The sequence below is a fragment of the Lynx rufus genome, unplaced genomic scaffold, assembly GCF_022079265.1.
Source record: "Lynx rufus isolate CCGP_SWC_20201006 ecotype Redwood Valley unplaced genomic scaffold, mLynRuf1.p SCAF_8, whole genome shotgun sequence".
Taxonomy (NCBI): domain Eukaryota; kingdom Metazoa; phylum Chordata; class Mammalia; order Carnivora; family Felidae; genus Lynx; species Lynx rufus.
In genome coordinates, this window is record NW_025814896.1 from 18,790,834 (window position 1) to 18,808,223 (window position 17,390).

The 17,390-nt window shown below is 44.7% G+C and overlaps 1 protein-coding gene across 2 annotated transcripts in view; it reads left to right on the top strand.

Annotated features, from left to right (window-relative positions):
• Window positions 1–17,390, top strand: part of CHD6 (chromodomain helicase DNA binding protein 6) — a 204,770-nt gene that overhangs the window by 170,840 nt on the left and 16,540 nt on the right. For both annotated transcript variants that reach the window (XM_047067984.1, XM_047067985.1), the window contains exons 28-31: window positions 9,540–9,600; window positions 10,268–10,484; window positions 12,166–12,374; window positions 13,490–15,067. In XM_047067984.1, coding sequence (XP_046923940.1) covers window positions 9,540–9,600; window positions 10,268–10,484; window positions 12,166–12,374; window positions 13,490–15,067 — 2,065 coding nt within the window. The remainder of the gene's footprint in view (window positions 1–9,539; window positions 9,601–10,267; window positions 10,485–12,165; window positions 12,375–13,489; window positions 15,068–17,390) is intronic.

The following is a 17,390-nucleotide window of genomic DNA, read 5'->3' on the forward strand; positions in this document are numbered from 1 at the left end:
TCCTATAGGCAGCATAGAGTTGCATCATACTTTTTCATGCATTATGCCAATCTTCTGGTCGGTGTATTCAGCCATTAATATTTTTTAAAAATTTTATTAATATTTATTTATTTTTGAGAGACATGGCATGAGTGGGGGAGGGGCAGAGAGAGAGGGAGACACAGAATCTGAAGCAGGCTCCAGACTCTGAGCTGTCAGCACAGAGCCCGACATGGGGCTCAAACTAACGAGCTGTGAGATCATGACCTGAGCTGAAGTCGGAGACTCAGCTGACTGAACCACCCAGGCACCCCTCAGTCATTCATATTTAATGTAATTATTGAGACAGTAAGTTTTAAGTCTGATATTTTATTATTTTCTCCAAGTTTTGATTCTCTATTTTCTTTTTCCTCCTTTCCTCTGGGTTACTTGAACACTTTATGATTCCTTTTTCATTTATATTTTTAACAGCTTTTTGATGGTTCTTCTAGATATTATATATACATAATATATCGCAGTCCACTGCTATCATCATTCCCCAGTTCAAGGGAAGTGTAGATACCTCACTTCCAGTTTTGTTTCTTTACCTTCCCCCTATTTACAATATATATAATGGTCTTAAATATTTCTTATACTTACATTTAGAACCATATCAGACAATGTTATACTTTTGCCACAACTGTCAATATAATTTAGAAAATTCAAGAGGAGAAGGAGAGTCTATGGTATTTACTTGTATTTTTGTTTACTGGATGCTTTCTTCTTTCTGGTGTTCCAAGGTTTCTTCCTTCTAAAGGAAATTCCTTTAGCCATTCTTTTAGGGTAGGTCTAGTTGACGTTTCTCCTAGTTTTTCTTTGTCTGAGACTGTCTTAATCCCCCTTTCATTCCTGAAGGATATTTTCACTGGATGTAGGATTCTGGGTTGACAGTTCTTTTCTTTCAGCTCTTGAAAAATGCTGTGCCACTTCTTCTGGCCTCCATGGTTTCTGATGAGAAATCCACTGTCATTCCAGTTGTTTTTCCCCATAGGTAAGGCGTCTTTTCTCTCTTGCTGCTTTCAAGATTTTTTCTTTGTCTTTAGCTTTCAGAAGTTTAACCATGATTATTTGTGTGTGTGTGGATTTCGTTGACTTCATCCTGTTTGGGATTTTTTTCAACTTCTTAAATCTGTAGGTTTAAGTCTTTTGTCAAATTTGGAGAGTTTTCAGCTATTATTTCTTTGGGTCTTTTCGTTCCCCCTTTCTCCAAGACTGATGATATGAATGTTAAAACTTTTGCTACAGTCCCACGGGTCCTTGGTGCTCTGGTTTTTTGTTTTTTGTTTTTTTAATCTGTTTTTCCCTGGTATTTACATTGGGTTCTTTCTATTTTTCCGTCTTTGAGTTCATTGATTTTCTTCTCCTCCACTCTGCTCTTGAGCCTGTCCATTGAGATTGAGTTCTTTATTTTGTTTTGTTTTGTTTTGTTTTGAGGGCCTGCTTTTGGTTACTATATTTTTCAGATCTAAAATTTCTTTCTGGTTTTTCTTTGGATCTTTGTTTCTTTGCTGAGACTTTGTTTTTTCATTTGTGGCAAGCATGTTCAGAACTGCTCATTGATGACTATTTAAATCCTTATGTCAAATTCTAAGATTTCTGTCATTTTGGTGGCAGCATTTATTGTCCTTTTTCATTCAGTTTGAGGTCTTCCTGGCTTTTGGTATGATAAGTGATTTTTTACCAAAGTCTGGACGTTTTGGTATTATATTGTAAGACTCAGGATCTTAATTAAAACTTCTGTTTTAGCTGACTACCTCTGACACCTCTCATAGGGGAATGGGGTAGGGGGCGGGTACCACCTTGTCACTACCAGGTAAGAGTAGAAGTTCATGTTCCCAGTCTGCTCCCATTGAAACCTGAGGGTGATGTTTCTCATTATTGCTGGGCAGAGGAAGTTCTTTGCTGACACCGTGGGCAGGGATGGGGACCTCATTACTCTTTCTCAGGGATGAAAGTCCCAGATCCCTACTTGGCTTTTTGACACCACTGCAGCAGGGGCATGGGGTGCCATCTTATAGCCTATGAAGGGTGGAAGTCTAGATTCTCAACTTGGCCTTTGCTGGCATGGATGTGTTGAGCCAGTGTTATGTGTTGTCAGGCTGGAGTATAGTGGATTTTGCCTCAACATTGTGTATATTCCTAACCTGCATTTTTCCTGGTCCCTAGCTAAGGAGAGCAGACTTTTGTTGGGGCTTTTTTTTTTTTTTTTTTTAATCTGCACACTTTGGCATTTCCAGGTAGTCAGCTTCTTTACTTCCAGATATAGGATATATAAGGCAAAAAAGAAAACCCATGGAGCTCACCACTGTGTCATTCCTTGGGTCCCAGAATCCTTAGTTTGTTTGCCTTGTCTTCACCTTTCAGAGTTTTCTTATGTTTGTTCATACATAACGTCCAGGGGGTTTAACTACACTTAGAGTGAGGAATAGGGAAATGTGTATTCTCCCAGAAGTACAAGTCTGCATTACGTTTTACAAATGAGTTTCTGGGGCTTTGCATAAGTAGACTGAAACCTTACCAGGGCCCCAGCACCGTTTGACCACACATGTTCTCTGGCTTTGAGTTGTGGAGTAAATGAATCTGGTAGAGTTTCATGGATTCTGAATCCCAGGGGTGACTGTATAGTTGTCCCCAACTGAGTCCATTGCCAGGATAATCTCTCATCTTCTCATCACCACCCAAAAGTTGTCGATTCTTTTCTTTTGGTTCTAGTTGGGAGAATGTGGGATATTTACTTTGGCTTCCATCAGCTGTGATTCCTATAACAGTAACAATGATATCACTTCCCCAAAGTAGGAAATGATTATTGTTCAGAGATATGTTTCCATGTCTCCCCATGGTTTGAGAAGCAGTGGATTGAAGCAGATCAGCATGAAACTTCTGACCCTGACCTGAAGGAAGTTAGGTTCTGATGTTGACAATTAAAATCCAAGTTCTGCCATTCCAGTCCCTAACTTAATCCTGTTACCCTTTTGTCTGGAATTTGGGATGTGTTTTTCCATAGAAGCAAGTCAAGTACCAAAGAAATGAAAGTAATACCTTATGCTTGATGCAAATTTACTCTTTCCAAAGCACTTTTTCTATTTGTTTCCATCAATCCTCACCTTGGCCAAGTACACTAAACACTTCCGATGTTATTGTGGACATTTAGGCCCAGGGAGTTTGAAGGATTTTGCCAAATTCTCACAGCTACCAAAGGATAGAGTTCAGACTAGACATTTTCTAGATATTCTGCTTTTATGTTCTCTAATCAAGTGTTCTTTCAGGAAAGCAGAAGGCATTTCAGCTGCACATACATGCACTTGCACTTCTGTGGAAAGACAGCCACATACCGACTGTAGGCCAGCCCAACTCTGAAAGCTGTTCAGTCATGTTTATACACTTAGCTGATCAGTCTTCAGCCTTGGAGAGATCTGGGCACTGAAGGGGTTATGCCAGAATTGCAAAATAACTCAGGTTTCCTTACAGTAGGGTTAAACTCTGGAATGACATTTTATTCATTCATGTAATTAATGCCTGTATTATTTATTTTGCTTTTGAGGTCCCTTTTGATTATAGAATATAATCAAAAGAATGGGGAGTGGCTTCTCCCAGATTTTGAGGTGGACAGATTGTATACAGATTAAGCTTGACTTCTAGTCCATGTGCTAAAATAACAAACGTAGAGGAACAGCCAACATCTGAACCTGGTCTGTTGCCCCACCCCTGCTTCTCTCCCATCCCAGACCTCCTGCCCCAAAGACACTGCGTAGGTGTTTCCTTCTCCCAGTTCTGTTCTCGGGCAGATTAACAGGCAGGGTTAAAGATGCCCAAAGAGCGTGTCGTCCGTAACTAGGCGAATTCCTCTGAAATAAACAGATCTGGGCACAGACGGGACGTTTAGTAGATTGGCACCATCCCAGTATTGTAAGGAACCCTAACACACGTCTGAGTGGTCTCTGAATGTTCCATCCCCTCTGCAGCCTTGCCGTCAGAGGTCATTCCAAGTAGGTTGAGGTAATTCTGGGAGTCCATAGGAAGAAGAGGGAAAGTGTGCTGTCCTCCAAGGAAGCCCATTTCATCGTAGGGTGAAACTTCCTTATACTGCCGCAGAAATCTGGCTTCCAGCTGGTTCCATGGATTCTGTTTCCTTTTCTTATGATACTGCAAAGAACAAAACTATTCTTTCTTTCCTCTCTGATGGGATTTTAAATTCTTGAGGCCAGCTAGCTACCGTAATCTCTTTAAATGTCTTTTCAGGTGAAGTATCCCTAGTTTCTCTGCCTTTCTTTACAAGTTCAGAGTTTGAGGGTGCTCCAGACTCAAACAGTAATATTTGAATGTGGACGACTTCCAAGCTAACAAAGCATGTTCCCCTTCAGTTAGGCATTATCTTTATCCCATTCTAGAGAGGAGGAAGCTGAAATATTTTTCTTCATCACTTGCAAAAAAAAGTCCTACTGGGACTCCTGGGTGGCTCAGTCGGTTGAGTGTCTGGCTCTTGGATTTTGGCCCACGTCATGATCCCAGGGTCATGGGATCCAGCCCTACGTTGGACTCTGCACTGACAACATGGAGCCTGCTTGGGATTCTCTCTCTCTCTCCCTCCCTCCCTCTCTTCCTCCCCTGTTTGTTCTCTCTCTCTCTCTCTCTCTCTCTCTCTCTCTCTCTCTCTCAAAATAAATAAATAAACATTAAAAACAAAAGTCCTGGGGCACCTGGGTGGCTCAGTCGGTTAAGCATCCGACGTCGGCTCAGATCATGATCTCATGGTTCATGGGTTTGAGCCCTGCGTCGGGCTCTGTGCTGACGCTCGGAACCTGGAGCCTGCTTCAGATTCTGTGTTTCCCTCTCTCTCTGCCCTTCCCCCACTTGCACTCTCTGTTGCTCTCTCTCTCTCTCTCAAAAATAAATGTTAAAAAAATTTTTATTTGAAAGTCCTTCTGGCTAGAGGACACAAGAACAGTGTCTCCCTTACTCAGTCTTCTACATCCTGCGGTCTTTCCATAATAAAACCCTTGCGTTTTATGTTAATAACATTTGGTGTCTGTCTACTCTCTAACATGACATTTATGCAAAAATAGAATAGTTGGGGGCACCTGGGTGGCTTGGTCTGTTAAATGTCCGACTCTTGATTTCAGCTAAGGTCATGAGATTGAGCCCTGCGTCAGGCGCTCCTCACTCTCTCTCTCTCAAAGTAAATAAATACACATTTTTTTAAAAAAGTAGAATGCTTGATTTTTCCTGTAAAATGAAAGTCACTGTGGGATCTTTTTTAATTCCTCCTTTGTACATCCTATTACCTCTCGCAGAGGGCTCTCAAGTTCTCTTGGCAAACTCCTATGTGTCCTTCAGTAGCAAGCTCAAAAGTTGCTTTGTGGGTATCTTTCCCCCTATCTGATTTGGGTCTGGCAGGGCTGGTGACTCTTGTTTTCCCGCTGTGTTTAGGAGCAGTTATCACAAAGCAGGGCCAGTATCTTTCTGCATGTCTCATGACCACCGGACTGTGAGCTCTGGAAGGACAAGGGTTCCATCTTTTCTCCTGTTACAGCCCTTGAACCTGGCACAGCTTCTGGCACTCAAGAGCAAGGGACACTCGTTTGCTCAATATAAGAAGACAGCTCCTTGCCTGTTGTGTTGGTCCTGGGGTTTTGTAAGAGCACAGAAGAAATTCCTTGGATCTGCAGGTCCCACTGATGCTTCCACCCGCACCCACATCAAGACCAAATAGGGCAGCGGCCAGGCCTGGAGGGGCCAGCCACACACAAGGGAGACGGTGCCTTCTGTTTTCAGTAACTAGGAGTCCGTGCACGTCCCTGCCCCCAGTGCAGAGGTGACATGTCTGGACTCTTGGCTGATGGACAGTGCTTTTGATTCGGCCCACTTGCCAAATTGTCTTTTACCTGCCAGAGGCAATGTAGTACAGTGGTTAGTGCTCATCCTCTAAAATCAGGATTTCTGGGCTTTAATTCCACCTTCACCACTTAACAATTATGTGTGATCTTAGATGAGATTGCCAACTGCCCCATTCCACAGTTTCCTCCTGTCTAAATGGAATAATGAATAAATGAAAATGCATAGAAAGTACTTGGTATAGTGTCTGGCAACTCACTTACCTGGGTCCCAGTAGACCTGTGTTGTTATTGCTCCTGTTACCTTAAAGCCTTCCTTACAGCACACATTTTAGCTGGAAGATAGCGATATTGATTGATTTTCTAGGAGTTGGGACTGTGTATTAGTGTTCCCATAGTTCCAGGTACTGTGTGTTAGGCATTTGCTTTGTGCCAGCATTTGGCTCATCACTTTACATAATCAACACATTTGTGCCCCACAGTCACCCTCTGAAGTATTATTATCTCCTTTTGCAAATGAAGAAATGAGCTTGTGAGATTGAGAAGTGGACTGTCAGACTGCAAATCACATGCACGCTTGAGATGGAGAAATTGCACATTGTAACCAGTCGGTTTCCTCTGTTTGTTGTTGTCATTTTCAGTTTCCTTTGTTTTGAGGTTCTTGGTGTCAGCACTCTCTGGGGCCCTTCATGTTGACATGACAGATTCACACCTCCTCAAAGATGAGTCTTTCTTTCAGATGGATTCATGTGTGCAGACGTTGAGACTGAATGTTCAACTGTGCACTTCAGGTGCAGGGCTTTCCGTGTGCCTCCTCTGGTCCCAGCCTGTCACTGCAGCCACACGAAACACTCACTTTACAAGATTATGACATCTTTTCCACTTGGGCTATTGATAAGCCAGGTCTTCTCCATTCTGTCATTTCCAGAGAGAGGAAGTGCCTCTAAGACGGGGCAGGGTACACAGAAAGACACTTGTCAATACCAGAATCTTGCCTTACTTGAGAGTTTGCCTAAGGCTGTTCATGCTTCCCAACTGTGCACCAACAGAAACTGGTAGAGGGACTGGAAGGGAGACCCAAATGTCACATGTGTCTGCCTCACCCCAAGCTGGGAGCTGCCCTTGTGGATTTGGAGTGTGGTGACGCCCAAGTTAACCACCCCATCCATCAGAAGGAGCGTGGGAGCCTCACTCCCACATTTTACAGGCTGTAGAACGTTTCTCCATCTGGAAGTGTCTAGGATTATAAATTTCAGCATTCGAAGGATCTTTGTGGATACAGTGAGGATACTCAAAAATGTTCTCAACGGCAGGAAAGGATATAGGACATGGGTGGTAGTTTTTTCTTTTTTAGCTACTTAAATAGTGGGAGAGGATGAGATGGCGTATTTAAATGCGTATTTAAATGGTACAATACAGGGGCACCTGGGTGGCTCAGTTGTTTAAGGTTCCGACTCTCGATTTCGGCTCAGGTCATGATCTCTCAGTTTGTGAGATCGAGCCCCACACAGGCTCTACGCTGACAGCATGGCGTGAAGCCTGCTTGGGATTCTCTCCTCTCAGAATGAATAAGTAAACATTTTATTTTTTTAATGGTATAGTAGATCAGCTTGAGGGTTCCACTCTTCACTGATACTAAATGGCAGGAAACAGTTTGGGCTGGGGAAGAGAGCTTGAACTGGTGTTCTCCAATTCTAAATATGTTTCACTTTCCAAAACAAAGTTTCAACCCAGACTCTCATTTTGCCCTTTATTTTTAGATGGTTAGAATGGTTGGAAAGTGTAGGCAGTCATCAGACAACTGTGTTTTTTGTTTTGTTTTGCTTTGCTTTTATTATTTATTTTTGAGAGAGAGGCAGAGTGTATAGGAGGAGGACCAGAGAGAGAGGGAGACACAGAATCTAAAGCGGGGTCCAGAATCTAAATCCGTCAGCACAGAGCCCAACGAGGGGCTTGAACTCACGAACCGTGAGATTAGGACCTGAGCCGAAGTCGGATGCTCAACGGACTGAGCCACCCAGGCGCCCCTGACTACTGTGTTCTAAACCCAGCCCTGCCACTTGCCAGCCATGTGACCTTGGGCAAGTTACAGAACCTTTCTAGGGCTTGTTTTCTGCATCTGTAAAATGAGGAGAGTCATAGTCTCTACCTCGTGAAGCAGTTCCGATAACTAAATGAGATAAACCACGTAAAAGGTTTCACCCAGTGCTTAAGTAACATGTAGTTCTCAGTAATGTTAGCTATTATCACTATTTTGTAAGAGAGAAAACGTACCCCTGCTCCTTGTTGCCTTTCTAGAATTTTCTCTTTCAGCCTCTTCCATGGTATTAGGGACCTAAGAGAATGGTGATGATTTTGACTATTGCCAGTCACAGGTGTCTCTCCATTCCTACCGAACCTAGATGATATGCTGCATGCACCCTTCCAGGAAGCGGATTGTATGTAGGCCTGGGGGCTACCTCCAGTCCGTCGCATATTCTCCTCCTTCTCCCTCTCCTCCTTCCTCCTTTTCTTCTTCTTCCTCTTCTTTTTCTTCTAACCTCCAAAGGTGTGAAAACTGTAAAAACTTGGGGCACTGGGTGGCTCAGTCGGTTAAGCGTCGTCTGACTTTGGCTCAGGTCATGATCTTGTGGTTTGTGGGTTCAGGCCCCGCATCGCGCTCTGTGCCTGCAGCTCAGAGCCTGCAGCCTGCTTTGGATTCTGTCTCCCTCTCTCTCTGCCCCTCCCCGGCTTGCACTCTGTCTCTCTCAAAGATAAATAAACATTAAAAAAAAAAAAAAACACAAAAAACTGTAAAACCTAATCTTAGCTCAAGGGCCACACAAAAGCAGCCTGTAGACCATAGATTACTGATCCTTACTCCCATCTGACCCTCCCTAACATGGCCAGAGTCTTGAATCTTGGGGCTATTCTCTTCATCATTCAAGTCAAAAGATGCTAATCAAAAAGACAGTAAGTTTTCATGTTAAAAATGGAGTCCAGTTGAAAAATAGCACTATCTCCTCTCCCACCCCCAAACTCTCCCACACGCCTTACATATAAAGAACTTTGAGAGTTCCCTTCCTGAGACCAAGAAAGGATTTGTAAAGGAATCCATCAGAGCCAGTTTGACAAATGCTCCACCATGAATAAGCTCTGTGCCTGTGAAATTACTCCAGATTCACTTGGAGCCTCAGTTGTGATTTCAATTTTAAATTCCTGGGGTTTTTGCGCCATCAGGTCTCATGTCTGGAGCAGTCACGTTTTAGGAAAAGAGCATCTGTTGCTGTGAAGTAAACGAACTGTAATGAACACGAGCATACTTTTTCACAGCAAAAAATGAAAACCCCAAAATGCAGGCACAACCTTTGTGAAATGACAGTATTAAATTGCAAGAGACGATGGTAAAGCAAATATTTAAATTCACAGCTAAAATAGTGCTTGTAAAATGTAATTGCCAGGGAGAGCATGCCAGCTCGTCGCTCTTTAAGCTAATTCTCTGCAGGCAGAATCATTCTACACCGTTCTAAGAAGAAATGCTTATTTTAAATAAGCTGCTTTCTGGTTCTTTTAAAACTGCACAAGTAAGCTTTATTTACCGGGGACCATTTCAGTCTTTGAGCTGTTCGTGGGCAGGAGAGGTCTCCTGCTGCCTGGGGGCTGCCTGGGCTGATTTGTCCTGGGCTGCAGCTATGCTCCATTTGTCCCTAGGAGAGTTCCAGCGATGGAGGTGATGGCATTTTTGGCGAAAAGAAAGATGACAGCCGGGCAGGTGAGACTGTGTCCTTCTGAAGGCAGAGCAAAGTAAGGTCCCAGTTTGTAGTTATCCTGGAGTTCATGTGTAATAAAAGTGCTCTTTCTAAGGAGGCTCTTTTAAAGAGCCTAGAAAGTTGGCCTTCATCAGAGTCTCCTGGAGTCACACATGGAGCTTTAATGTGGCTCTGGCAAGCTTCCCCCACCTGTCCTCAAAATTTGGAAGTGAGGTCAATGATATCTGAGGACAGGATGGAGTCAGAGAAAGAAGAATTGTGGTTTCATTGATGTATTATTCGTTTAATTAATATAAGGGGAGGAAAGTTAGGGAGGATTGGTTTGGTGTGGTTCATTTTTTCTGAATTCAGACCTGGAAGACTTGGTTGGAATACCCAGCTACACAAAGCCCCTAGTTCCATATGGAGAAGGCCACACAGGGCCTCCTTGTCCCCACGCCGTAGAGCAAGGCCCCCAAATTGGTCCTGCACGTGAGAGATGCTAAAGCCAGCCGCAGCCTGAAGCTGTTCCTACCGCGGCATTACGGGCCTTCCAGCTGTGCTTTAGCTCCTGAGCTGATAGATCAGCTTCTTGAGTCAGCTTTGTTTTTATTGAACCCAAACGACAAAAACAGCCACCTTTGTTTTGGTTCTGTTTGTAAGTACTAATATCCTCACTGATGTTTGAAGCCCAGGATGGCTCCGACCCAGACAAATCACCCTGGCCAGTTCCGTCTGCTCTCACGGCTCGGCTCAGACGTCTGGTCACCGTGTACCAGCGCTGTAACCGCAAGGAACTCTGCCGACCGGAAGTCCTGGGACCAGGTAACCAAGGATACTGGGTCCAGGAAGAGATGTTCAGGAGAACCTCAGAAATGGATCTCATCAACAAGGAAGCTCAAAAGAGGTAAAAGCCAGTGACCAAAAGGGCATGCGGAACTGCCCACTGAGTAAAGGTGACGAGGGAGAGCTGATCGCTGGAGAACAAGTGTATTTAATGTTCTCACGTGAAGTTAGGTGGTCTCCAGAATTAATCCAATCCAGGCTCCAACTGCGATGGTGTGGTCATACTGACTGGAGAGTTGGTGAGATCTAGGAAACAGTTTTGTTCCCAAGTCCCAGACTTCTGTGATTTTCCAGCTTGACCCCCTTCCTAAGTTGGACCCCAGTCCCTGGAAATGTGGTTTAAAATTAGCATATATCAGACCGTGTTCTTTTAGCAGCGAAGTGACCAGTGTGTGATGAAGGTGCCATGTTATAGTTACCAGTCCTTATCAAGACTTTGAAAGCAGTAAGCCCTATAAAATGCCTGCTCAGAAGGAGGGGATAAATTATCAGGAGTTACTTGCCAATCTGAGAATTACGATTAAAATGGCTACAGAAGGCCAGCACAGTCTAGGAATGATGCCACCAGAAAAAAATGAACAAAGCTGCAGTTCTTTTAGTCTTTCTATCCATCTTTTTTTTTCTTATGTAATTTTTTAAAAATGTTTATTCTTAGAGAGAGAGAGAGAGCACAAGCAGGGGAAGGGCAGAGAGAGAGGGAGACACAGAATCTGAAGCAGGCTCTGGGCTCTGAGCTGTCAGCACAGAGTCCAGTGCGGGGCTCGAACTCACAAACTGTGAAATCATGACCTGAGCCGAAGTCGGACATTTAACCGACTGAGCCACCCAGGCACCCCATCTATCCATCCTTCTGATGTAGCATCCACTGAATTAAAAGAACACCAAAGAGAAAAAATAGCAAACTCAGTTACTTCTGTGTATGCCTTCTGACTTTATGAAATTTGGTAATTCAGAGAAAATATTTCTTCCATCTTTCACAGCTCCGAAGAGAACCTGAGCCCTTCTTGCCTGCTTCTCATTCTTCCTGTGACTCCCTCACCCCACTCCTGGCCTAACTCCCTCCGGGGATGGAAAGTACTATGCCCAAGAGCCCCTCATAAAGACCCTGGGCCGGGTATAATATTCCAGCCACCTTACATCATTATCTTAACCCTGCAGGATGTAGAGACTAGAGAACCTTTGTGTCCTAGATATGGGCTACCTACCTACATAAAACTGGAAGAAAGCCTATGTGAAATGGGGGAGATGTGTGGCTGAGGGAGTCACTTCCCTTCTCTGGACCAGTTTCCTCATTTGGAAAAGCAAGGAGGTGGCTTTAAGGCCCTCCAGGACTCTCTGATTCTGTGTTGTGTTACCGGGGGAAAAATAAATAAAATATTGAAGCGTCTTCATCTAAAATGAAGATTTTAGAGTCTTCATCTCCAACAAGTGGAAACAAACTAGGTAATCTAAAATTAATGAATCAAGAGATAGCAAGTCTGTACATGTGACTTAGAAATGGAGAGATAAATACCATAAGAAGTTGAAAGATTTGAAAGTAGTGGTAAGGTAATAGGCTGTTTTCATTATAAGCCTCTCAGCCCAATTTAACTTAAATAAAAATAATAAAGTAGGCAAACCGCCCTCCCTGCTTTCTTGACTCTATGGGCTCTCCTAGTAGGTAGGCACTCAATAAGTAGATGTTGGCTTTTTTTTTTTTTAAGGGAAAACAGCTCACTCTCCCTTTCTGATTAAATCCCAAGGTGGACTAGGAGAGAGCAAGCAGACTTCTACAGAGCAGTGTCCTCCTTTGGGGTTGTTTATGATCAAGAAAAGAAAACTTTTGACTGGACGCAGTTCCGCATCATTTCCCGTTTGGACAAGAAGTCGGATGAGAGCCTGGAGCACTATTTTTATAGCTTTGTGGCCATGTGCCGGAACGTCTGTCGTCTGCCCACATGGAAAGATGGTGGTGAGCAAATTCTCTGTGTATCCCCGATACACAGGAAAGGGGCATGTTTATTTTCAAGGTACAGAATCACTTCAGGTAATCCTGATCATGAGAGTGGAGTCTACCTGAAGAATTCAGGTAAAGTCAAGTGGGTTTTCACAAGTTCCTGAACTGCTAATTGGGTCCACCCTCATAAAATAAAATCTCTCTCCCAAAATGACGCAGCTTCAACAAAAACTGAAATTCAGATAAACATCTCACAGAAGTATTGGGAGACTGCTGTTAATTAACCTCCAGTGGATCATTAAGTCTCGTACAGATTGAATTCTCTGGTGAACTTTGCTCCGTCCTTAGATTACATCTTAGTAACTTTATTTTTCCATGTGTTGAATTGTAGCTATAGAAAGGAAGTGGCTGTTTTAAACATCCCCTGCTCCAACAGGGACGCCTTCAGAGTAATTGCTTCTTGGTTAAGATTTGCAACAGCTTCTTCCTTGATGTCCCTCTTCTGCCTTTGTTTGTAGATAAACTTGGTCTGGACCATAGGACTGTACTGTAGGAAAGCTACAACAAATACAGAGCCCACCCAGCGTGCGTTCTGGGCTGACGGCAGCATGCACACACGTCCCCGCTTCTGCCCCCACGTGACACGGTTAGGGTGTTTTCATTAAAACCAAGGAGCTGGATAGAACACAGGGAGCCGGGCCTTGCAGCCCCACTGATGAGACTTGGACTCGAATCCTGGTTCTGCCCTGTGGAGCAAGTTAGCGTGTTTGAGCCTCCTTCCCCATCCTTTAGGCAGGGCTGACGATGCTGTAGCGTAGCATAGCCATGAGAGCCGAAGGGCACGTAAAGGACTTTGGATACAGGGCACCGAGTACATGCTTACTGAATGAGAACTCATGTCACCTCCAGAACTGAAGTTCTCGTGTTCCTTTCACCTTTACTGGGTCTGTCCTTGTTTCATAAAAACCTTCCATTGTCGTAGCTTTTCCGTGTAGCAGGGGCACACTCACCTAGGACTGCATGCTGGGGAGCCAGCGAGTTAAACGCAGAACCAGAGATACAGGGGCTCAGGTGGGCAGCAGTTGTCCTGGGGTTGCCTTCAGTGATGGGCTCTGTGTTGGCCTTTCCAGGTCCCCCAGATCCCAGCATCTATGTGGAACCCATCACGGAGGAACGGGCCGCGAGAACCCTTTACCGCATTGAGCTGCTGCGGAAGGTCCGAGAGCAAGTGCTGAGGTGTCCTCAGCTGCACGAGCGCCTCCAGCTCTGCAGGCCCAGCCTCTACCTCCCAGTCTGGTGGGAGTGTGGGAAGCACGACCGAGACCTGCTCGTCGGCACCGCCAAGCATGGGCTGAACCGCACTGACTATTACATCATGACCGACCCCCAGCTGTCCTTCCTGGATGCCTACAGAAACTACGCCCAGCATAAGAGAACGGACGCCCAGGCACCAGAAAGTCTCTGTTGCCTTTACCAGACCAACTCCAGGCTGTATGAATCTCTTACGTACACTCAGATGAGCAGGACTTCAGAGCCCCTTGAAAATGAACCTGAGAATCTGGTGAAAATAGAAAGTAGAGATGATCATCTCGCTCCACCTGGAGGCAGTTTATCTGACATGACTTGTGACAACTTTATTTCTAAAGTTCAGGATGTCATTTCCATCACCCACGATGAAAGTCTGCTGCCTGAGTCCTTGGAGAGCATGATGTATGGGAAGAAGGCTCTCATTCGAGAGCCGGGCTCTCTCCAGGAGAGCCCCAGTACAAACACAGAGCCCAGAAAGGATGCTCTGGCCCTCTCGGCAAGCAAAGATGGGAACTGCCGGCCTGCTGGCCATGAGGCAGAAATACCTTCAGGGCCGTCTTTTATGAGTAGCTTAGAAGCAGGGGTAGCTCAGATGAACATCAAAAATGGAAAACATCTGTTGCTGTCTCTTTCAAGGGAAGGGGATGTCTGCAGTGAGGCAGGGCAGAGGCCTGAAAGCATTGGGCAGCTAGAAGCCAAACACTTAGCTTCCCCTTCCTTGGATCAGGGAAATGAAAGTGGGTTTGTAGATATGTGCCATCTTAGTGTCTGTGATTCCAGAAGAAGCTTGTCATCAGACCAGCAGTTAATTGATTTATTAGAAAACAAAAGTTTAGAAAGTAAATTGGTTTTGAGTCAGAACCACAGTGAAGAGGAGGAGGAAGAGGAAGAGAATGAGGAGGAGAACGTAGGTGTGACCACAGGCCTGAGGGAAAGGCCCGAGGTTTTGCATCTAGCCGAGCCCACTGCTAATATCCTAAGGGAAAAGAGCCGAGGCCTCCCTGTGGATGAGGTCAAGAGAGGAAGCCTGGAGGCCATGAACCAGCATCCTAGACCACAGGGGGCTTTTCCTCCAGCAGCCTGTCAGTGTCACTGCAAGCACACGGAGAGGTGGGCACGTGGCCTCGAGAACGAGGAGTTTGAAGTGGACAAATCCAAGGGTTATACCCCAGACCTGTACAGAAGCAAAACGAATAGTATCACAGTGGAGGGTGAGCCCACCGCTCCTCCATCAGAGCCCTTTCAGGGAAAGCACGAGCTGTCAAAAGAACCTTGGAAGGAAAATGCAGAAGGCAAAAAAGGTTTCCCTGCATATCCAGAAGCAAGTGAGCTCAAGTCCGAAGACATGGATTTTGAGAGTAAAGATGATTACGACAGAGATGGGAACAGCCATGCTCAAGGTATAGTCTGCACAGTCTGTGGTGTTCTGGGTAAGCCAGTTCTCACGTGACAGGGAGGGGGCAGGGTGGAGGGAGGGTCAGGAGATGGTGTGGCTTCTGAGAGGGACCTGCCCGCTCTCCTGTGGTTTAAGATCAAAGGTCACAGGCCTTGGTCTGAAAGTGAGACAGAGTAGCTCAACTCTGATCATTCTAGAACTGAAGATGATTATGGACAGTCGTAGCACCTTTGCTGCACCAGCCTTGTGATTTGGGCAGGGCTGTAGGCTTCTTTCTGTACAGTAGGTGCTAGATACATTGTTGGGGGAAGTTACTTGTTCTTCCGCTAAGGGACGTGCTTCAAACTGGTCAAAGTAAAAACACCTGGGAACATCAAGAACCTGCAGTTTTGTGTAGGTGCAGTTAATTTTTCAGGAACTCCACAAAAATACAAATAAATGCGATCTTTATTAAGGTGAGCAAAGATAGGACCATTTATTCATGTTATCGTCAAAACCCGTGAGTCAATGTTGGTGCATTGAATTTAAATTCATTTTAGTAAGTTAACAGGAATAAGAATACAAAATTACAAGTAACTCAACAAAAATACAAATAGATTTGGTCTTTTTAAATAAATTCTTAGATAAGGCTTCAAGTTAAGATGACTTTCTAAATGTTAAGAATCTACCTGACTCAGATATTTCTGTGCTTTTGCAAAGATACATTGATTAGAGACTCTGAGCAACAAGAATTGGTTTTTACCTTTTTCACTGGTGTTTTTACTCCTTCAGACCCAAGAGGACATATTACAATGGACAAAAACAATTCTATTTATCCTTGTCGTTGTCAAAAACAACCAAAAGACAAAAAAACCCAGTTCATGCTTGGCCTAATGCCAGGTGTGGTGCTCAGAGATTGAGACAGACACAGCTTCCTCCTTCTGGGACAGTGCCCTTCTATCAAAGCAGGAAAAAGGGAGAGGAGCTCAGCTGAGCCCCCCTGCATGATCTAGCCTCCTTTTATTTGTAAGCCCCTTACCTTTGGCTTTAGTCATTGTGATGTCCCTTGGGACGAGTTCCAAACCCAAGCTAAACTTTACATGCTACCTGGGATAATGACAGGCCACTGAAAGTAGCTTAGGTCGACTTGTAGCCCCAGGTGACCCAAGGGGAGCCAGTCTCTGACCTTGTGCATCCTCAGCCTAGGCTACAAAGGATCACTGCTTTGTGACCCACATTGTGTTTTGAACCTTGTTATGGGGAAAATCACCAAACAGTCCTTGGAAATCCAGACGGTGAAATGAGTACAGGGCGTAGAAGGGTATGGTTTAGAGGAGAAACCTCTGTGCTCTGAGGCCCTTTGGTGCAGCATCAGCTTGATGAGCTTTGGTGAGTGGCACACTCACGGGCAGGCCCCCTTGCACCAGTGCTTTTAAAAATGGTTTTAAATTTTAAAAAAAAAATGTTTTTTAAGTGGGGGTGGGGCACCTGGGTGGCTCAGTGGGTTGAGTGTCCGACTTCAGCTCAGGTCAAGGTCTCGTGGTTCATGGGTTCAAGCCCTGCATCAGGCTGGATGCTATCAGCACAGAGCCTGCTTCGGATCTTCTGTCCACCCCCATCCCCCACTCTCTGCCCCTCCCCTGCACACGCACTCACTCTGTTTCTCTCTCTCTCTCTCTCTCTCTCTCTCTCTCTCTCTCATAAATAAGTAAATAAATGCACACACACACACACACACACACACATAACATATATGCTTTAGCAGGCCTCAGAGGGGGTCCTCCACAAATAGGAGATGTGGAACAGGTTGGGCAGTAATTGGTACAGCTGTCAGGGCCAGCCCCCAGGTCTCCTGGCTCTTTTCCAGGGTTTTCTCTCATACATCTTTTTTCTTTTTTTCTTTCTTTCTTTCTTTTTTTTTTTTTTTTCATAAAACTTAAATCCAGGCTCTCTGCTTAAAACCTTTCAGGAATGTTCCCCATTAGATCTAGAGTAAAATTCGAATTTTCTATCATGGCCTACAGGATTCAGCATCATCTAGATGATTCTACCCATCCAGCCTCATTTTTGTACTTTTCCCCTGGATGTGTCTCTTTGTTCCTCAGCACGTCCAAAAGAAGCATCCTCCTCCTCTTCTTGGGTGTTCTCTCCTTCAAGAAGCCCTCTTTACCGGCCTTACCTTCTACCAGCAGGTCCTTCCAAAGCTCTTTTTCCCTATCATAACACCTTGCTTCTTTTTAAAGCATTTGCCATGGTTTGTAATTGTAGTTATTCGTTTATCATTACTATTTTCCTGTCTTTCCCCGATGAAATCATAAGAGCCTGAGGGTCAGGGCCACATCTGTCTT